Consider the following 21,823-nt stretch of genomic DNA (forward strand, 5'->3'; position numbering starts at 1 on the left):
TAAAACCATTAAAAACAATAATTTGTTCAGACTCAAGTTCAGCATTATTAAGTTTAAAACATAATCATTCAGAGGGTAGACCAGACATTTTGTTGGAAATAAAACATACTTTATTTAGAATACAAAGGATGGGATTAATATTAGTGTTTTTATGGGTACCAGCACATGTAGAAGTTGTAGGGAATGAGAAGGCGGACAGGATGGCAAAGAAGGCAACACAAAACAACATTAGTTTTATAATTAATATTAGTAGGTCAGAGGCAAGAAATATAATTAAACAGAGAATCAGGAAAGAGTGGCAAAAAAGGTGGGATGAAGAAAGGAAAGGAAGATGGTTTTACAGAATCAACAAGATTGTAGGAGAAGTAAGAACAGGAAGAAGGAGCAGAAAAGAGGAAAGATTAATTACAAGATTAAGATTTGGACATAAAGGACTTAATTCTACATTGTTTAAGATAAAGAAACATAATACAGGAAAATGTGATTATTGTGGAGAGGAGGAAACAATAGAACATGTAATATTGAAGTGTCAGAAATATGAACAAGAAAGAACAATTTTGAGGAGAGAATTTGAAGGTATTAAAGAAAATTTTTAATTTGAGAGATACTTTGCAAAGAAGTTTAAGTAGCAAACATATTCAAATTATAGTAAGATTTAAAAAAAAACAAACTAAATTAATAAATAGAATTTGATTATTGTAATAGTAAATAAGATTTAAAACCATGAAGAACCACACTCCATACCAGTCAGTGGCGGTAATGCGCACCATTAAATTATTTGCCAACCGCCAAAAATAATAGAAGAAGAAGAAATCCCTTATAGGGGCAGGTTTGACCGTTTGTTTCGTGGTGGAAGCTGGTCTGACCGCAGTGCTGCGGCCTCGGTGTCAAATGAAGCGAGTGTCCGCCTCGTAAGGTCTCATTTCGGGGAAGGACGTTCTGCAATGGACCGGTGAGGCTGCAGCAGAATGGCGGCGTTTCTGTGCCATTCTCTCTGGGAAAGCCAGACAGTAACTTTTTATGTATTCACTCGCTTATTTTCTTGCCGGGAAGTTTAAAACGTCTTAATAAATATGTATTTATTAAAGTCTTAGGAGGACTTTCATGCTTCAAAAATAAACAGGTGTTTCTAAAAGTCTATTTATTTGAGTAATTTGTGTCAAAAAGTGACATTTACTGAATTTATATATGCATTTTCATTTCATAGATTGATATATCCCAAGCATTTATTTTAGTTAATTTTGATGATTATGACTTGAAATAAATAAAGATTCAGAATTCAGTTTCTCAGAAAATTACAATTATACACAAGAGGAATAAAAAGATTGTTAAAACAGAATTGTACTGTACAGTATGTGTCTTCAATGGTTGTTCGGGGCTCTGTTGCATGAATTACTGCATCAATGTGGCGATCAGCCTGAGGTTCTGCTGAGGTGTAATGAAAGTCTTGGTTGCACAACCAGACCCAACAATGCAAATGACCTTCAGATTTTTCTATCTGTCCTCCAGACTCTAAGACCTCGATTTCCAAATTAAATGGAACATTTACTTTAATCAGAACAGAGTAATTTGGATTTTTTTTCTGTTAGGTTTTTTCCTTTCACTCAACTTTCCATATACCTTGATACAGTACTCTTTAAACAAACAGCTTCTTTACCACTACCTTTTGTGCCTTACCCTCTTGATGGAAGGTGACAGTCTGTTGGACAAAAAGTCCTCCTTCCCTTGATTGTGTAAGCCCAAACATTTCTCGATTTAAGAAGTATTGTTTTGGTCTCATGTAACATTCTAACTTTCTGAGACGCTGAATTTCGAGTGAAATAAATCTATATAATAAACAAATGTCACAATATTTATTTTAGTAAATATTCAAGATGCATCAGTATGCCGCTGTTTTCTTCTATAAAGGTATATTGATTTACAGTAGCATCACCTCGTTAGGGTCCAGGGTCACCACTGAAATATCTTTACTTTGTAACTGCAGATTTGCTACAGTGGAGCATTACACAGCAGCCATGGTGCTGAGTGGTGCTGGTGATGCTCTGGGCTACAGGAACCAGCTCTGGGAGTATAATGAGTCTGGACCAGCTATTCACCGGGTCAGTGCTGCAACACCAGAGCAACCTGAGGTTGATCTCAAAGCAGAAAAACTTTACCTTCTAGACTCACCTTAGGTCTTTATTTACAGTATTGTTATGTTCAAAATGTCTGCCCTCTTCTCCCTTTCTAGGAGCTGCAGGAGCTCGGTGGTTTGAAGAACATCAAGGTGGAGCTTCCTGATTGGCCGGTGAGCGACGACACAGTTCTACATCTGGCAACAGCTGAAGGACTGGCAACAGGTGAGGTCAACATCTCAACAAACTCTCCTCAGCCTCCACCTGTTTCATCATTTCGCCTCATTTGATTGGATTGATCAGAACTCGTCAGAACCAAACAAGTTCTTTTGAAGAGCCTCAGCTAAAGGTTAAATCTAATTTCCAGCATTGTCTTGATTTGCTTGTCAAGTTCTATTCAAGAGCAAAATTTAAAATGAAAATTCAACTTGACCTTTAGACTGATACATAGAGTAGCACCATTGTGCACAGATTAGTTGCATCTTTAAGGTCTGCAGATTGAGCAAATTGTCTCGGTTCTCACAGGAAAAACAGGGGAGGAGCTCCTGCATGAGGTGGCCGCTCGTTACGTGGAGGCCATGAAAGACATGGACGGGAGGAAGCCAGGGCCTTCAAGCATTCTGGGTAACTTTTCTTTGTATAATTATAACACATCTGTTGTTTTGAGATGTAGATGTGCAGCTGGGATGTGCTCTTTAAGGTGTTTCCCAACTGAAGCCTGGGGAAGAAGAGGGCTACAGAGTGCCGTATAACCCCGACGGTACAGGCTGTGGAGCAGCAATGAGGTCCATGTGCATTGGTCTGAAGTAAGACAATCTTCATACACCGTTTTTAGATTATTCTGTCACAACCACAAACTTCAACGTATTTTATTGGGACTTTTTGCAATAGATTGACACAAAGTAGCTCATAACTATGAAAAAGTCTTAAAAAAGATTCAATCTTTTTTTTCTGTTTATTTAGGTGATTATAAAAAAAAAAACAAATATCACTTTTTAGTAAAAATTTAAATATTACAAAAGACCAATTAAAAAAAATTCTTAATTCTTAATACAGGAATATTATGTTATGGGCAATTTAATCTTGGGGAAGACTGCTGACCCACAGTCAGTCATTGACAGCCTCCATAAAATAGGGTAAGCCACAAAATGTCATTGCTATTGAAGCTGGCTTCTCACGGTGCAGTATCCAAGCACATTAGTGGAAAATTAAGTGGAGGGAAAAAGGTTGAAAAAGATGCACATGCAACAGAGATAACCATAGCCTTGAGAAGACTGTGAAGCAAAGCCAATTCAACAATTTGCCAGAGATTTCCAATGGATGGACACCTCAGCTGACTGCCTTCATGCCTGCATCGGTTCATATTGAGTGCACGTACTGTACAGTTCAGAGGCATAGTTTTCAGTGTTTATGGTGATATTGAGTGTTAATTTTGCCACAAAAAGTTTCACCACACCTAGGCACCTTCTTCCACGTTTGCTGTGTCGTCCTACACGGCGTGTGGCACACTGGAAATGGGTTTTCCTTTAGCTTTCATTTAACAGTGCTTTTCTAGTTGCTATTCCTCCATAAATATTTGTGGTGCACGTGTCTGATAGTTAACCTGTGAAGGGAACAGGTTCCCCCACCTCTAGCTGTAGATCTCTGTGGATCAGGTTTACTAACAAGACCACTTCTGAAGGCAGTTGATTTCATTGAATTTTATTTTGGAGAGTTAAGGAGACTGAATATCACATATTTCATATTAGAATTTGTCAAACATTTTTAAGAACCTCTCATCTTTTTCCGTCCACTTCACAGTGATGCACTACTTTGTTGATTTCCCACCTAAAATCCCAGCAAAAACACGTTGAAGTTTGTGGTTGTAAAGCGACAACCAATCAATCCTGTTTCAGTCATTATACACTGCTCAAAAAAATAAAGGGAACACTTAAAACAACACAACGTGACTCCAAGTAAATCAAACTTCTGTTAAATCACTCATTAAAGGAGTGGTTCTGCAGGTGGAGACCACAGACCACTTCTCAGTACTTGTCCTTTCTGGCTGATGTTTTGGTCACTTTTGAATGTTGGTGGTTCTTTCACACTCGTGGCAGCATGAGACGGACTCTACAACCCACACAAGTGGCTCAGGTAGTGCAGCTCATCCAGGATGGCACATCAATGCGAGCTGTGGCAAGAAGGTTTGCTGTGTCTGTCAGTGTAGTGTCCAGAGCCTGGAGGCGCTACCAGGAGACAGACCAGTACACCAGGAGACGTGGAGGAGGCTGTAGGAGGGCAACAACCCAGCAGCAGGACCGCTACCTCCACCTTTGTGCAAGGAGGAACAGGAGGAGCACTGCCAGAACCCTGCAAAATGACCTCCAGCAGGCCACAAATGTGCATGTGTCTGCACAAACGGCTAGAAACCGACTCCTTGAGGATGGTATGAGGGCCCGACGTCCACAAATGGAGGTTGTGGTCACAGCCCAACACCGTGCCGGACGCTTGGCATTTGCCAGAGAACACCAGGATTGGCCAATTCGCCACTGGCGCCCTGTGTTCTTCACAGATGAAAGCAGGTTCACACTGAGCACATGTGACAGACGTGACAGAGTCTGGAGACACCGTGGAGAGAGATCTGCTGCCTGCAACATCCTTCAGCATGACCGGTTTGGCAGTGGGTCAGTAATGGTGTGGGGTGGCATTTCTTTGGAGGGCCGCATGGCCCAGATGTAGCCTGACTGCCATTAGGTACCGAGATGAGATCCTCAGACCCCTTGTGAGACCATATGCTGGTCCGGTTGGTCCTGGCTTCCTCCTAATGCAGGACAATGCTAGACCTCATGTGGCTGGAGTGTGTCAGCAGTTCCTGCAAGATGAAGACATTGAAGCTATGGACTGGCCCGCCTGTTCTCCAGAACTGAATCTGATTGAGCACATCTGGAACATCATGTCTCGCTCCATCCACCAACGTCACGTTGCACCACAGACTGTCCAGGAGTTGTTGGATGCTTTAGTCCAGGTCTGGGAAGAGATCCCTCAGGAGACCATCCTCCATCTCATCAGGAGCATGTCCAGGCGTTGTAGGGAGGTCATACAGACACGTGGAGGTCACACACAATACTGAGCCTCATTTTGACTTGTTTTAAGGACATTACATCAAAGTTGGATCAATCTGTAGTGTGTTTTTACACTTTAATTTTGTGTGTGACTCCAAATCCAGGCCTCCATTGGTTAATAAATTTGATTTCCATTGATGATTTTTGTGGGAATTTGTTGTCAGCACATCCAACTTTGTACAGAACAAAGTATTCAATGAGAATATTTCATTCATTCAGATCTAGGATGTGTTATTTTAGTGTTCCCTTTATTTTTTTTGAGCAGTGTATATCAAGGGATTATTTCAGACTATGACACGTTTTGCTCCTCAGGTATCCGAAGCCTGACCAGCTGTTGTCGCTCGTGGCTGTTGCCGTGGAGACAGGCCGGATGACCCATCCTCACCCTACCGGTTTCCTGGGGGCCGTGGCCTCAGCCCTGTTCGCCTCGTACGCCGTCCAGCGCCGGCCGTTGACCACCTGGGGTCTGGGCCTGATCAATGAGGCCTGCCCCATAGCGAGGACGATCGTTCAGGGTCGGGGCTTCGCTGTGGAGGAGACGGAGCGTGACTGGGGATATTTCTGTGACAAGTGGCAGTGGTGCGAGCTGCTGAAATCAGTTTTTTTATTGTTTGCAAGACTCTGCTGAGGTCGTGTGGTACTCGGATTATTTAGGTTTGCAGCGTCAGCAAATTCTGCTAGCCTGTTTCAGCTGCGCTAAAATGTCCCTGTTAGATTCTAACTCTGGCCTCTGATAGTTGACTGATTGATAGATAAATCTAATCTATTGATTAGATACCTATCTGCATTGTTGCAGCACTTGAGTTAATCATGTTAATGTCATGTTACAACATCAGTAAACTGTCCTCAGGTACCTGGATCTGAGGGGCCTCTCTAATGGAGTGGGACCTTTGTTCTGGCCCTCCTCCTACGGCCCATCTGAGAGGGATGAGGCCTATAAGAGCTTCAGTCTGTCGGGCTGGGCGGGACGCAGCGGCCACGATGCTCCAATGATAGCGCTGGATGCCTTGCTGGGCGCTGGTTCAGACTGGGAGGAGCTGATGAACAGAGCTGCTTTCCATGGAGGTCAGTTTAAGAGCGTGGACTTAAACTTTAATTTAAAAACTTTCAAAACTATAAGTATTTCCTTGGTAAGTTAATTCATTTATTGCTTTAAAAAAATCCATCCTATAATTTGAGTATGTTTATTCAGTGGTGATAAAACCTAATCTTTAGGGATAAATGTTCACAAAAATCACCGGTGGTACAATCCATACCCCTGCTATTTACTTTGTACGACCCCATTTTGCAAGCAGTTAATCACCCCAGCATCACAGATCCTCCACCGTACTTTATCATGAGGGGCTTTTATACAGATTCGTATTTTGTATCAGGCCAAACCCACAAGGAGAGTTTTGGTGTCATGTGACCAAAACACAGTTTAAGCTAAATTCCCAGTTTATGTTTACGTTTGTGATGGTGGGAGAAAAAGCCGTTGTTTTCTGGCATTTTTCCCATCTTTGTGGCAAGTAGATGGTGTCTAGTGGTCGTTTTGGAGACTGGGTGGCAAGATGCAGTTCTCTGACTGTGACTTGCATTGTGACAGATTGACTTGTCGTCATCCAGCCTCCTCTCTTTGAGTCTTTTTAATTATTGCTCTGACTGCAGATATGAACAGGTTTAGCAGAGTAGCTTCTGGTAACAGTAACCTTATTTTTTAATTTGCATATGTGGTTTGTTTTTTTTTATTCATGATGCGGATTGTCGCATCTTCACACCTCAGGGTCACTATGCAGTTTGGAAAAATATGAAATTAGATTTCAGAATTTTCCATGACCTGAGTATAGAAAACTATTTGTACTTCCTGATTTTACACCCTATCTGTCTAAATGTTGTCATTCCTTGTATTGTTTCATCCTTGTTTCCTTCCTCCTTTCCTTGTGTGCTATCCCTTTTCTCTCCTTCTGTTCTCTTCCTTTTTGTCTTGTACCCTTCCTTGTCCTTTCCTTTGGTCTTCTTTGTATCCTTCTATTCTTCCTTCCTGTGAGTCTCCGGTTTTTACAGTTTCCCTTATCTAAAGCCAAAAATTCAGTGACTTTTGCATGTTAAATGTAAAAACTGGCATTAAGGACTGAGACCTCCGGAAACTTGAAACAGGTTTCTGTGGAATGTCTCATTGCTGTATAAATGTTTGACCCGTTGAAGGTGGAAGGAGGATTGCGATATTACCAATAAATGCTGTGAAGATCAGGTGTGCAGGCTTTTTTCCACCCTAATATTGCAAGTTCTGCGGCCCTGCACCTTCCTCTGCTAATGTTTCTGTCCTTACCTGCCTTCTTGTCTTTCCCATTTTGAAGAGTGGCTGGACCCCTGAGTCACACAGTATTTTTTTTCCCCAGCTAAACAGTCACCGATTACAAAATAGTTCCTAGAAACTAAACATAAAGTGTATTAAAAAATAATTTAGTTACATTTATTGTATTTATCACTTCTGAATAAATGCATTGAAATTAGACGTCTTCAAAATCTTTTCAGTGAAATGACGGTGCTGCGATGAAAGATGAATTTATTTTAAGGCCTTCTGTAGAAATGTATTCCAACACTACATACTTATACCCTTCTATCTCCGACTGTGACAAGGTGACAGTGACAGCACAGCAGTGATCGCCGCCTGTTGTTGGGGTCTTCTTTACGGCACCAAGGGGGTCCCCGAAGGGAACTACTGCAACCTGGAATACCGGGACCGACTGGAGCGCTGCGGCGAGCAGCTCTACACCCTGTCACACCAAGACAGCAGCAGCCTGCATCAGTGAAGGGAAACTAGGCCACGCTGATGCAGAACGTGCCGCCATGCTCAGTTGACCGAGTGCTCTCATTGAGCCACAAAATGTGTTGTTGAATCTGCCTGAAGGGGAAAGACTGGCCCACTAACCCAAAGACTCATTTAGTGTCACAGGAAGAGGGTGGTGTTTAGAGAAGTCCCCCTAGTGGTTGTTTCACTAACCTGCAGAGCAGCTCTACGGGGCTGAATAAATGTAAGGAAATGATGGGAAGTGAATGCAGAAAGCCCCTCAGGAGGTAATCGGCTCATTTTGTCGACCTGAAATAATGGCTGCAAATTAAATGCACTCTTGGTACACACTGATGAAATATACATTTGTTTCATTAAAGCTGTTTCATATGAGGAGGAACACTCGCCGCCTCCATTAAAGCACCATTAATTATGCAATAAAAAGAAACCAATGATTGTAGTTGAGTAGAGAACTTTATTTTTTAGTCGTTGTTTTTAAATTTTTTTTGTCTTGTCCATTTTTTTTATTAATTATATTTTTCTACAGGAGAGAAGGGCAAAGGGGCAGATTTTCACTACTAACTAGATCGAGTTTAAAAAATTTTTTGCTAAAAGTCCCCTTAAGTCTTCACCTTCCTCCTCTGTCGTCGTCAGTCTGTTTTCACGTTTCTGTTGTAAATACAAAACCTCACAAGGCTTTAAAAACATTTCTGGAAGAGATTGGGTCTGCTGCGCGCTCTTCCCCCCACCCCCATCTGTTTCTGATTCTCTCAGGGGAATAAGGTAGAGAGGAGGACGCTGCTGCTGTCCTCATTTTCATCACCATTAATAAAACTGTCCTCGACTGGGGTTTAGGTTCTCACTGAAGAACAACGTGGCAGCAGAACAGTAAGGTGCTCTGAGAATTTTTGTCTTCCCTCTGTGATTCTGTCAGTTCTGAGTCGCTCTGTCCTGGACTGCATGTCCAGCAGGAAGGGGGAGGGTGGAGAGTTCAGGGCGTCATGGAGGAAGGGAGGACGGGGATTAGTTTCCAGGTGGATGGAAGGTTGCAGGGTGTGTTTGTACCTGCATCGCTGTGGAAGAGAAAAGAAACCGTTTGATTCATCTCTGATCGTTCTGGGTGGTTTACAGACTTAATGTCAACTATAATATTAGCAATAATATCCATTTGGATGTAAAAGGTTTAATGGAAACAGATCCTTTTTTCTTTGGAATTGCAAATATGACCAAACTGAGGATTTTCTTTCCGTCTGCCTCCATTTCTCTCCCAATATATCCATAAATAATAAGAAAGGCTGACTGGTTCATACCTTGTGGGTGTCCTATGTAAAAGTGCTGGTGTGGCCCTTGCTGCGGTCCATGTGGAGGGTGCTGGGGCACTCCACCGGGACCCTGCTGAGGAGTCTGCAACATTACTAACTGGGGCTGGCCGTGGCTGCCTGAGTGGTGAGGACCTGGCATTGCTCCTTGAACATGGGCCTGGTGGGAATCAAATCAAAACTTGGATCAGGACACTTCCCGTGCCTCTACATCGAACAAAGTAAAAGGGAACTTCTTGAGAGCAGAGGAATGCAGTCGTACCTGTGCCAACTGCCCCAGCGGGTAGGCTGGTGAAAGGCCCTGGTGGCTGTGGATGCTGTAGCCCTGAATGGGGTAAGAGCCCTGTGGGGATGTGTGACCCGGAGCCATGTTGGGTGGCGTGGGAGCCGACAGCGGACCTGAGTGGTACAAGGACTGAGGCTGTGGGCCTGACTGGGCGTTCTGTAAGGAGATGGAGCTTTGTTAAAGAAAAGCTGCGATGTGAGATGAAACTGAGCGATGGACCAAGCCTGTTCTTCCATCTATAAGAGGAGATCTCTACAAATGTTGACATTATGAACCCTCAAATCAATGTGTTTTTCCTTTAACATACATACGAGTGACAAATGCATGTTGGGTAACACTAGAACTCTTTTAAAGGTTCCTACAAACATTTCAGGTCCAAATTCCAAACGTTTTCAGACTCATTAGTTCTCGGCCCATTTCAGAAACATTTTAAAAAGGTATGGAAAAAATGTTCACTATTAATAAAACAGAAAATGTTTCAGCAGTCAGGCTTTAAATGCATGCAAAAAAGACAAGAGTAAAAAGGAAAGAAATAAGGGAAAGAAAGAAAGATGGGTCCAGGGGTGTCCAACTCCAGTCCTCAAGGACCAGTGTCCTGCAGGTCTTGGATGTGTCCCTGCTCCAACACAGCTGATTCAAATGGCTGAACGACCTCCTCAGCAGGTCACTTAGTTCTTCAGAGGCCTTTTAATGAACCATTCATCTGATTCAGGTGTGCCGAACATCTAACATCTAAAACATGCAGGACATCAGCCCTTGAGGACTACCTCGACCCTACTGCTTCTACAGGATGAGAAAGTCTGGTAATGCATGTCGTCACATCTGTTGTCTACTTTTTCCAAGCTTATCCAGAGGTGGTAAAAACTGGAATCAAGTCCCAGACTGACAGAGACGAGGATACGAACTAATTTAAATATCTAATTAATTTAGCTTAATATGATAATATCCAGGAATAAAGCCTCCCAGAGAATAACTCCAGGTGTCACATTTTTTTTTTTTTTTTTTACAAACGAAAGGAAAACAAAATGTGAAAATAATAAACGATTATTTTGATGTAAAATCGCAAACAAACAGCACAGAATTTCAGTCACCTGACACCTGGCTTGGTATCGTACCTGTCCGGGGCTGGGCGCAGCATGCTGAGGGGGAGGCTGGTTGCCTGTCGGGGTGCTGGAAGGCTGCGGCTGATGAACTGCACCCGAGTGATGGGTGAATGACTGTGGAGCTACACAGCAAATCGAAAGGTGCTGTCAAGAGTAATCCACCACTTCATGTGTTAAGATGTTCTGACTTTAAGATCCAACACTCACCATAGATGCCCTGCTGCGGTCCCTGAGGCCCGTCTCCCTGCGCAGAGAACTGAGGTCCTCCGGGTGGTCCGAGGGCTTGGGGATGGGGACCACTACCTTGACCTATCATCCTCGCGCCACCCTGCAGCATGGAGTACATAGGCTGTGGTGGAGAAAAAAAGCAAGTGTGGTAATTATTTTAAAGCCAGAACAACTAAGGAGATTTAAAGCCTGTATGTGCTGTACCTGTCCAGGGTAGGGTGTCATGGCCTGGATGACCTGCTGCTGGCTGTACTGCTGTGGGTTGTACGGAAGGTAGGACTGAGGGTAGGGGGACGCCACCAGAGGGGCTCCAGCTGCTGATGCAGCAGCTTGCAGCATTTGTGACGTCTCAGGTCGTGTAGGCACTGCAGAGGGGAAAATGTCAGGATTAAAGGAAAATTACAAAACACCTCTTCTACTTTTAAGATAACCTGATCACCAGAGCAAGAAAATCTGATAGTTTGCCGGCTTTAAAATTAAAAGGAACAAAAAAAGAACAAGTTTATTCAGGTGAGATGGTAAAAATCATTTACCTTTGCCCCTGGGGTATTTTCCTTGGTTAACTGTGGACATGGTGTACTGGTACATTGTGGGAGCCTGAAGGAAAGAAACAGGTCAACAAAACCAGAAATCTTGCTCCATAAATTGCATAACGTGTTTAATAGAAGGGTTAATCTAATCTAATTTGCATTGTTACCTTAAAACGTAAAAAATTTTGTGTGTAAGAAATTATAATTATGTTTAAATGTTACATTAAATTTCTCACAGTGATCCATGTTTATTTGCCTACATACCTGGACAGGGTGGAGCTGTGAAACGTAGGAGAGGTAGGGAGCATTGTAGAGCGGCCCCTGTCCCCCCGGGTGCTGCAGGACCACCGGGCTTGGAGGAGTTGGACGAGGTGGGGTTGGTGCAGTGCTGGGTTTTGTCTGTATGATAAGAAGTATTCAGGTAAATAAACTTGTTTTTTAGGCTTCCAAGCTTTGTAGTTTCCTGCACATTTAAAATTACACATTTAAAAAATGCACTTAAGATGTAGAGTTTTAAACTAATCCAATAGGGAAGCAATGAAAACCTAGATGGTAAAAAAATATGGGGATCTGAAATGAAAAGTAAAATATCATCAGCATGAAGGGAAACCTCTCTGAATGACCCGAAAGTGCTCAGACTGTAAGGCAATCAATTTGCTTCTTCTAATGAAATATACTCTACATAACGTTTCTAAACACCCCAATAAGAAGATTATTTACTGAAATATATTGATAAGGCATAACATTACAACCACCTGCCTAATAGTGTGTTAGTCCTCCTTTTGCTGCCAGAAAAAGCCCCGACCTACTGAGGCGCTGACTTTACTAGATCCCTCAACGTGTGCTGCAGCATCTGGTACCAATATGTAAGCAGAAGCATGCCACAGATGCTCAAATTCTTTGTTGTTCTTCCCAAACGACTCCTGAACCATTTTTGCCTTTTCGCTGACCACATAAGGTTGCTCACAGACTGCAAAAATGCTTAGGTAAGTGGTACATGTCAAAATAACATCCACATGAATAGCAGGACCCAATGTTTCCCCACAGAACCGTGCTAAACCCGTCACACTACTGTGGCCTTTTTCCCCATTGTGCATCCTCATGCCATTTGAACCCCAGGTAAACTCACCTGATGTATAAGAAATTGTGATTCATCAGAAAAGGCCACATTACTCCATTAATCTATGGTTCCTGTGCACATTTTTGGGTGTTTTTTGGGCCTTTATAGAGGTCAGCGTGTGGATCCACACTAGTCTGTGCAGCTTATATGCAATGAACTGTGATGCACTGTGTGTTACAACACCGTTCTATCAGAACCAGCATTAACTTCTGCAGCAATCTGAGCAACAGTAGCTTAATGTTGGACCACATGGGCTAGTTTTCGCTTCCCATGTGCATTAATAAGCTTTGGCCACTCATGACCCCGTTGTCTGTTCACCAGTATTCCTTCCTTTGACTGGTTTTGGTAGATAATGACCACTGCAGACCAGGAACACCCCATGAGAGCTGCAGTTTCAGAGATGCTCTGACCCAGTCAAAACATCATAATTAGGTTTTTTATTATCAAAGTTGATCAAACAACCATGTGGCCAACAATAACTGTGTCATTTTATTTTCAAACGGTTGGCAGGGCAGATGCAGATCAACTTTCTTACCATGGGCATCTGAGTTTTGGTTGGGTTGAACTCTTTAGCATTTGGATTTAAAGTTGATTTCTTCACTTGGCTGAAAAAACAGGAATTGTTGCATGTATTAATAAGGATGTCATCTTGTATGGAAAACAAAATAATAAATCACATAATTTACAATCACTGCAACTCACTCTGCCACACCATCGGTGCGCTCTGCTGACTCCGACCTAACATCCTCTGCTCCAGGGGTCCTGGCTGGCTGAGGGGTTGCTGGTGATTGCCGGTCTGGAATTGGAGCTACGGTAGTAGCAGCTGCAGTACCCAGTGGGGTTGTGGTGTCCTTAGTGGGCTCTTCAGAGAGAGCTGGTGAATGCTGAGGTTGGCTCAGGGAAGGACCGGGAGCTGGAGGCTGAGGTTTAGGCTCTGAGGGAGGGTGGGCATCTGATGGAGGCTTGGCTGAACCAGGCTGGGACACCTCACTGACTGATGGAGGCGTTGCTGCTGCTGGAGAGCTGGAACCGACTCCACATGACTGGAGCTGGGAAACAGCGAGCGGTTAATGAAGTGAATATCAGAGTTTTTGTGTATTTGAAAAGTTACTAGGAGCTCAATCAATAACTTTCATTTCTATGGCTGTCTAAATTGAACATTATTTTTAAAAGCCTATTTTATTCAATTTATGACTCAAAACTCAACATTTTACAATGTTTTTTTCATGTTACACTAAAATTCCACATATTGGGGAATTATAGATGGTTTTGAGGATAAAACGTAATAAATTGCCAAAATGACTATTGGAAAGTTATTAATCATGTTACACATAAAAACAGCCTGTAAGAGATGACCCTGAGGTGTTTAACTGACAAAGAGGTAGTGCAAAAAGTATTTTATGAAAACACACAAGAGAAATAAAATGGTTTATTCACTTTATATGAGTAACTAGGAGTGTTTTGTTTGTGGTAACATGTCCCAGAAAATAAACAGATTTCTTGTGAAGCATTTTTGAAATCCTATTTTTTATTTTTTTTTTAAACTGACGGCAAGGTTTGCAGTATTGCCTTTAAACACTGTTACCAGGTATCACATCAAGAGTCCTGATCTAAGCATTTTAAAATGATTGGTATCAACTCACCGTACCTGTTATTGTTCTACAGCCTCTATTAATCAACTTCATGAAAGCAAATCGAATACTTTTTGTGTGCACAGCTTGCAAAACTGCGTTTTAGGTTGTGCACATTACTTTGTCGGTTTAACAAATCTTGGATTTTTCCCACAACCAAAAGAATGTTGCACACTTTAAAACAGACTGGATGCCGATTAGGGAACTCAGCCATTTGATTCAGGTTTGTTGGAGAAGGGATGCAGCTAAAAGTTGCATTCAGACGGACATTCCTGCTTTACAATGACATTCACAGAGAAATAGACTATTAGCTGTTGCAGTTCTTCGTCTGTGTCATATAAAGACAGCCCCAGCTAACAGTATTTTTGACTAAATCAGATTTTTTCTAATTCCAGTCAAAGGAGATTTGGCCAAATTATTGATGCACTACCAACAACCATTTTTGGCGATGGAATAGAAGACGTGTCTAATGTTTTCAATGGAAGTCTAGACAAATATAAATGTTAAGAATACCGCTACTTGATTGAGATTGTTTTAAAACGTAAACATCAATAAAAGCAGGCAGCTCTAATCTTACCCTGAATTCTTTGCCAAATTTCCGCAGCTCTTCAATTTGTGACCTTTGCTGAACCGAAGGAGCTGATAGAGACAAAAAAAAACAAAAAAAACAACAGTTTTCAGCCGCCGCATATAATCTGATGCGTTTTATTTAAATGTATGAAGCTCAGCGTAGAGCCAAGGAAGTCTGAAGCTTACAGACCTTTACTGCTTTTGCCGTCCTCTGTGCTGCCAGGGCTTTCAGCTGAGCGTTCTTTAGCAGCTGCACCGAGGATCTCATTCACTGTGAAGGCAAAATAATTACAAACGAGATCTCCAAGGATCTCAGACTGAATTACATCATGTAATCCACACTGAGGCCATGTCCAACTTAAGTTTGTGTCATTACAGGGTAGATTTTTATGAACTTTTATACAAGTGTCCCAAGTTATAAATGCAAAATTCTGGCAATAGCTCAACAGCAAAACAGACAGCTGGATGGGAGAGACATTACCATCTACAGGGAAGAGAGGGGCGGGGCCTGACGTCTTCTGGGCAGACAGAGAAACGGACGAAGTGTCTAAGTAAGGCGTGTCCTGGGCAGAGCCTGATTTAGGAGAACGTGTGGCTGCAAGGACAAACCATCATAAACACCAAGGTTAAGCCTGGCTAAAACAAACAGTTCCTATAAAAAAAAACAGACAACGGCTAGTTGGTACCTGTGGACTGAGGATGTGTGTTTGGACCACGGTTTGTCCGACTTGACTGTGGAGGTCTTTGGGTTTTAGGAGATGTTCTAGCAGAAACTACGACACAAAAATCGGTTTTAGCTACCTAAACCAGACATAGAACCGGTAAAACAATCAATGATTCAACTCTTACCTCCATTAACAGGTCTGCTAGCATCAGACAGAGAAAGTGGGAGTGAGTGGGAATGAGGAACAGCATGTCCATGAGGGGCAGGGGGGCTGGATGGAGATGTGGCAGCTGAAGCAGAGGCTGGGGTGGCTGCTGATCCACCAGGAGAGGCAGGTGTGTACGGGCTCGCAGTACCAGAACCTGGGCTCGGACTGCCCTGTGGATGGTGGGGGGTGTAGGCCCCGCCTCGACTTGACAGAGGACTGCTTCTCCCTGAGGGAGTCACTCCAGGCTGGGGTCCGGCAGCAGAGGGAAGGGGGGGTCTTGGCGAAGATAAGGAGGATGACGGATTGGATCGGTAACCTCCACCGAGTCGACTGTGTGGTGGAGGCCCACCAGGACCTCTCTCGGCTCGCTCCCGGTTCATCTCCCTCTGACGTTGAGGTAGTGGAATGTACTTTCCCTCCCTGAGAGCAGCGTTTTAAACATCAGTCCTGGACTTTAAACATTACATCATTGCAAATCTGATCTAAGGCAATTATGTGAAATTGTTCCTTAAAGGATTCCCTAGAATTATCTTGGGCTTTCCTTTATTCATACATCTGCTGCAATATTTATTATTGATTTCATAATAAAGACGTGTCCATGGATAAAGCCATTTACAGACGTCTACATACTAATACCAGACATGGGCGGAACATCTTCTGGGAACCCAGTCAGTCTCACCTGCTGCTTGCTCCAGGACTGTCTCTGCCTTTTTCACTCCCTCTGTCACGGGGGCTCTCGCGACCCTTCTCGCGATCGCTGCCGTCCCGCACCACAGAGCTGTACTTCTCCTCCTCGGATTTGCCCTCATCGTTTTCGAGGCCGACGCGATGGCGATACTGGGGGCTGGATTCAATCTCACTCGCCAGGCGAGCGGCACGGGCCTCCCTCTGTCGATACACCTCAGAGTTGCCCCTCTCCAAGGGAACACTGAGTGGACAGAAGAAAAATGACAGTAATGAACATGAGTGATGGAACCCAGTGTAAATGCCATTTCTCTGAAGGTTTACGTTAGCTTTGTCTATTATCTTTTATTTAAACTCGAACACAATAAATATTTATTGATCATAAGCATCTGTGTCTACAGTTCTGAAATACAAATAAATTCAACACATTTAGCAAAATGGAAGAGGCAGTTCCTTGCGAGGGAATCATGCTAACTTACGTATACATGGAGAGACTGGAGTCATATGTAGATGTGACTCCATATTTGACTTCATTGTAACGGAACATATCGTTGGCATCCCAGCCATTAGACTGCAGAGAAAAGCCGAAGCGTTCGACACAATAAGGCAACAAATAAAGGAACCAGTACAATAAACACACCATGCAGAACTGTATTATGGGATGTAAAGCAGAAACGGAGGTGTTTCTGGTTACTGAACAGACAGGCCAACTTACTGCATCATTCTCGAGATCAAAACTCTCTCCGTTGCTGTCTCCTCCCTCCCATTTCTGTAAAACCTTCTCCTTGTGTTCTCCGTTAATGCGACTGGAGCTGATGGCTGTGTCTGTGAAGGTGTCTGAAAGTCATAACTTTTATTTAGATGGAAAAATGGCACATAATCAACCTTTGCTGCAATCTGCATATGTGTCCGATTGATACCTTCTTTTAACCATATGCAGGTTCCTACACATATTTGAAACTTTTCTAGAGCTCTCAGTCCTTTCAAGCACCATTACAAAAGTTCACTATGACGTTATAACAGATACCTGGTGGTCAGGAAAAGTAGGGACAAACAGATGGATGGAAACACTGGTTTAAAGATTAAGAATGGACAGACGGATGAATGGACGATGAACTCAAGAACGGCTTGGAGTAACTGGTGGAGGATGGACAGAAGGATGACAAACGATGGACCAATGTACAGATGGCTAAAGAAAGGATGGATGGATGGAAAGATAAATGGACGGTTGGATAGAGGTATGAACAGACGAATGAATGGCTCCAAAACATGCCATTTGAACTCCTCAATTGGCAAAGGTTTAGGTTCAAATTCTGTAAAAAAATCTCCTATGAAGCACCTTTTGCTATCTGACTAATAATCAGTTAATCGAAAAAATAATCGACAGATTAATTGATTAAAAGATGGATGATGGCCAAATAGACAGATGGCTGGATGGACAGAAGTAAGCACAAACAGAAGAAAGGTGGAGAAATGGGTGGTTAAGTGGGTGGATGGATGGACAGAAAAATGAAAGAAATGGGAAAATATATATATATATATTTTTTTTTTTAAACACTCCATCTTTCTCCACTCATCCAGGTCTGAAAAATACTTAAACCCATACTTTCTGGGTAGGATCCTCTTATAGGGGGAAGGAATTTAAATCACCTTCTCCTGCCCGTTCCCAACAAGTTAAACATTGACCCCCCACCGATTGGTTACTTGGATACTATTAGCTTCATATGAATCAAGCTTACGTTAAAACAAACAGGCAGAATATCATGGTACAAGGTAAGGGTCTATTCGTACCTCTGGTAGCAAAGTTGAGGTCAACGTCTCTGCAGATCATTGTAACCAGATCTGATGGGCTGAAGATCATGGTGTCTGTAATGTCCTCCCGACGTGGCGGTCCAGATGTTGAGCCCTCTTCCTCGTTGTGTTTGTGTACAGCATCCACAGCCAGCTCACACTAAGAAACAGAAGCAGAAATCTTAGGACTGACTGGATATGCACAGGAAGTTAACAACCGATCATTTTACTCTGACCAGAGTTTATAACTGCAGGATTATTTATGGCGTTATCAGTGTTTGTGAGATGAGGACGAGCTTCTTACCCGGGAACTGAGGGTCCTAAATATGCCTTCGAACACACTGCCACTCTTCACACTCAATTCACAGGTGGACCCCTGAGAGACAAACAATTTGTTTCCAAACTCAATCTTTAATCAACAGTTTAATATTATTGGAATCAGTTACACACACATATAATAGAAGCAACAACAGCACAGAACTACAGCCTACTTCTTTAATATTAACCTAATTAAGAAACATTTCATTGATATTCAAAGGCAATACTTTGGCTAACTTTTGATATACTTGTACAGCAATACCACCCAACCCAACTATAGAAAAATGTTGTATAAAACAGGTAGGTTGTGTTATACCTGTAACGTTTTAGTGTTAGTCACATGAGCTGAAGGAAGTCATTCTTCTAGAAAAACAATCAGGATTGGAGGAGAATACTGACAAAGATCTAAATGACTGACTCACCACTACAGCTGTGAGGAAGTGAAGCATTCTGGCATTGTTGTACACGCCCTCAAACACCTGTGCACCGGAGAACAGAACACACAGGTATGTATCAGGGCAAAGTTTCACAAACACCTGACATATAAACCTTCATTTATATAGCACCTTTCAAGACATAGATCACAGTTCTGTACAGAAAAAAAACTAAAAACATCTACATAGTTCATCAGAAGCAGTTGTAAGAAATATGCATTTTTAATAGCTTTTTAAAAAGCTTAAATAATATATTATTTATGGGCTGGGTTTCCTCAAATAGAAAACATCAGTTGGCATAATAAAGTGAACTTGACAGCAATGTTTCATAACTAGGATCAAATGTATGTGATAAACTTTATATGAATGGATTGAAGTTACTATATATGAAATATTATCAGTTATTTATATATAAATTGGATCAACTTGTGCCTCAAAAAAACATTTATTGTTAACTGACACTATATAAAAAATTAAATAGAAAATAACCCAACTTCTCACAAAAACTATTTCCAAATTTTACAGGAACCTTTTTCCTATCATTGATGTTAGTACCAGAATTCCTTTACTATAAATATCTTTAAAAAACTTTTTTTTAGCAATTCTTCAGCTATATTAACTTCTCGGCCTTTGTATACTTACAGGAGAGGACTGAAACGACGGCTTTGCAGAAGACCGATTCCTGCAAGAAACAAATTAACACTTAAGACTGTTTGGAAGAAGCATAATGTTTTGTCTTTCAAGTTACCCAGGGTGTCAGTCTTTCACTCTGTACATAAAAGTAGCAATTTCAAAAATTTTAAATGCTCTCATTAGAGGTCAAAGGATATGAAATATTTACGCCGGTCAGACAGTTTAAGGACAACTAGATATGTTACAAACACAAAGGATATCAAGGCTGGTTTCGCTCCAAATGCTGGATCTGTGATTATGCAACTTCCTGCTCCATTCTCTTAAAAGCAGCGTTATTTGTGATTGCAAGTAGCCTGTTGATTTTTCCATTAACAGAAAATCAACTGATTTGATATCTGAGCGCATGTTTCATTAGCTTATGCAAAATCCGCGTTTAATCAGAAGATATTTAGTATTTTATAATCTTATTTCACTATTTAACTATACGTTGTGTTTTTAAAACGGAAAGCAAGCTGAATTATTTTTGGTTTTAAGGTACAATAGTCCTTGTTACTATTTTTATTGGTGAAATTACATTCTACGATAACAACTGTGACCGTTGGGCTGTGTAAGAGGATTGTTACAAGGCAATGCACAGATGTTTACTCTAACAACTGAAAAAGGCTGCTTCACCCACCAAAGATCGTAGTTTTTCTTAGTAGGTGATTTTTTGTGACCAGCTCTGAGCCCAGAACTGATCACGGTTTCAAAGTAAACTGATATAAATCACCCTAGTAGTTTTGTTTGTTAAAATCCTCCAGCTGCCTCAATTTCTAAGAGGTGCACCAATCAATCAGATAATTTTCCCTTTTACTGGCTCTGATTGGTGATCAGAAGATTAAATGCCAAAAGGAAAAGAAAAACAATCCCTCAACAACAAGCATAATCTACTGATCATTCAAAATGTTTTTTTAAACATTTCAAAATAAAAAAAAATTTCCCTAATGTGCAATTTTTACAATGTGCCTTGTACAAAGCTTCCACCTGCAGTCGTCCAAGAAAAACCGTAGTTATATATTTTTTTTAATAAAGATTAAATAAATAAATAATTTTCAGACAAATCCTGGTCCAAAAATCCACTTAGAGTAAAGACAAGTTACAATGAGTCGCAATTTTATCGCTGTTACTAGTTACACACAAGGTTACAAAACAAAGACGAAGCTACAAAGACAACAAACGTCTATAAACAGGGTTTACACAGGCCCCAGCCTCTGTAGCGATATCTTAAAAGATTTTTAACGACAAAAGACGAAAACAAAATTGACATTTCGAAACGAAGAGTCCTATTTTCAACACTGACAGGCCAGCTAAACTTTGCATAACCTCAATGCTTCTTTATTGCTTTTTTTTATTTTCACAAAGTCGGACTCACCTCACGGATTCGGCTACATAAAACAAACAGCATTTCTGTTGGTCAATAGATTCTGTCCATTAATATCAAACTAATCTTATTGGCTAAGACAGAATCTCTTTTTCAAAGTCACGCCCCCTTGCGAGCAGAGCGCTTTAACCGGTAGGCCTTGCACGCACGGGACGATCCCCGGACTGTCCTACCCAGAGAAACCCCGCCCGCTCACCTTCCAGCCGGTGTCCGGCCGCCGCTGACTGGGGAAGACATACCGCCGGGCCCTGATGTTCCGTTAGTCGCCTTTCTCCCGCCTGAGCCGGATTGCTGCTGGGATTTCAGCATTGCGAAGCACAAGCCTTAGACAGTACCAAGCTTGAGCTAACTTAATAAAACTGAAATTTCCCGAAAAGAAGCTGGTGCTAAGCCAACTATGTTTAGCAAGATCACCTGCCCTACACGCGTAAAGAGCCGGGGTAACCTAAAAAAAAAAACACCCCGGCCACTGTAGCTACTCAACACCAGTCGCTTGTGGCCTACAGTGTTGAGGCAAACCTCGTTGAAAATAAAATAAATTCTAACATATAACTTAAAATTCTCAGTTACTAACTATTTTGTAACCTGTGGAGTTACGTAAAAAAACAAATACAACTGCTTAAAGAACAACAGCGTTCATGTAATTATTTAGCTGGCTAAATTAGCATTAGCTTGATCCTCAGGCTCACTTCGGACGCTTTCCCTCCGGGATTTACTTTCTTCCCTCTGTCCTGTAGCCTCAACTTCGGCACCGCTGGCTCTTCGGTTACAAACTAAGAGCTTGACGTTACTGTCAGTCGCCTCAGAAGGTTGAAATTATTCAGGTTTCTCGGAGAAAACCTGCTGCGGTCGGTCAACACCACCTTTCGGTAGGCTCACTTGACTCAATCCGCGCGCGG

General features: G+C 42.0%; 2 protein-coding genes across 6 annotated transcripts; one reads left to right on the top strand and one right to left on the bottom strand.

The window, feature by feature from the left end:
• Window positions 1-800: 800 nt before the first annotated feature.
• On the top strand, window positions 801-8,445 carry adprh (ADP-ribosylarginine hydrolase). Of its 2 annotated transcripts, none has more exons than XM_047376464.1 (8): window positions 801-952; window positions 1,985-2,129; window positions 2,231-2,339; window positions 2,640-2,738; window positions 2,815-2,920; window positions 5,528-5,794; window positions 6,066-6,280; window positions 7,835-8,445. In XM_047376464.1, the coding sequence occupies exons 1-8, from the start codon at window positions 945-947 to the stop codon at window positions 8,005-8,007; spliced, it is 1,122 nt and encodes a 373-aa protein (XP_047232420.1). In that variant the 5' UTR covers window positions 801-944; the 3' UTR covers window positions 8,008-8,445. The 2 variants fall into 2 exon arrangements, with proteins under 2 accessions (XP_047232420.1, XP_047232422.1); XM_047376466.1 differs by having other exon boundaries at window positions 1,985-2,099.
• Window positions 8,441-21,804, bottom strand: atxn2l (ataxin 2-like). Of its 4 annotated transcripts, none has more exons than XM_047376455.1 (24): window positions 21,614-21,804; window positions 21,121-21,215; window positions 19,514-19,553; window positions 18,860-18,916; window positions 18,424-18,495; window positions 18,120-18,279; window positions 17,044-17,165; window positions 16,808-16,899; window positions 16,324-16,572; window positions 15,622-16,064; window positions 15,459-15,545; window positions 15,254-15,367; window positions 14,963-15,043; window positions 14,780-14,841; window positions 13,274-13,620; window positions 13,107-13,176; window positions 11,716-11,850; window positions 11,455-11,518; window positions 11,126-11,286; window positions 10,901-11,042; window positions 10,706-10,815; window positions 9,567-9,746; window positions 9,296-9,464; window positions 8,441-9,058 (listed from the first exon to the last, which is right to left on the bottom strand). In XM_047376455.1, exons 2-24 carry the CDS (start codon window positions 21,159-21,161, stop codon window positions 9,009-9,011), a joined length of 3,048 nt encoding a protein of 1,015 aa, XP_047232411.1. In that variant the 5' UTR covers window positions 21,162-21,215; window positions 21,614-21,804; the 3' UTR covers window positions 8,441-9,008. The 4 variants fall into 4 exon arrangements, with proteins under 4 accessions (XP_047232411.1, XP_047232410.1, XP_047232413.1 ...); XM_047376454.1 differs by having other exon boundaries at window positions 21,121-21,218; XM_047376457.1 differs by lacking the exon at window positions 21,121-21,215 and having other exon boundaries at window positions 21,614-21,803.
• Window positions 21,805-21,823: the final 19 nt, after the last annotated feature.

The sequence above is a fragment of the Girardinichthys multiradiatus genome, chromosome 10, assembly GCF_021462225.1.
Source record: "Girardinichthys multiradiatus isolate DD_20200921_A chromosome 10, DD_fGirMul_XY1, whole genome shotgun sequence".
NCBI lineage: Eukaryota > Metazoa > Chordata > Actinopteri > Cyprinodontiformes > Goodeidae > Girardinichthys > Girardinichthys multiradiatus.

Bases quoted from the DNA above. Each gene is read 5' to 3' on its own strand.
- adprh (XM_047376464.1), top strand. The intron at 2,130-2,230 runs GTTGATCTCAAA...CTCCCTTTCTAG, and splicing joins CAACACCAGAGCAACCTGAG to GAGCTGCAGGAGCTCGGTGG. The intron at 5,795-6,065 runs GTGCGAGCTGCT...AACTGTCCTCAG, and splicing joins TTCTGTGACAAGTGGCAGTG to GTACCTGGATCTGAGGGGCC.
- atxn2l (XM_047376453.1), bottom strand. From the start codon at position 21,233: ATGCTGAAATCCCAGCAGCAATCCGGCTCAGGCGGGAGAAAGGCGACT. The intron at 16,065-16,323 runs GTGAGACTGACT...CGCTGCTCTCAG, and splicing joins AGTCCTGGAGCAAGCAGCAG to GGAGGGAAAGTACATTCCAC. The intron at 15,368-15,458 runs GTACCAACTAGC...TTGTCCTTGCAG, and splicing joins CACACATCCTCAGTCCACAG to CCACACGTTCTCCTAAATCA.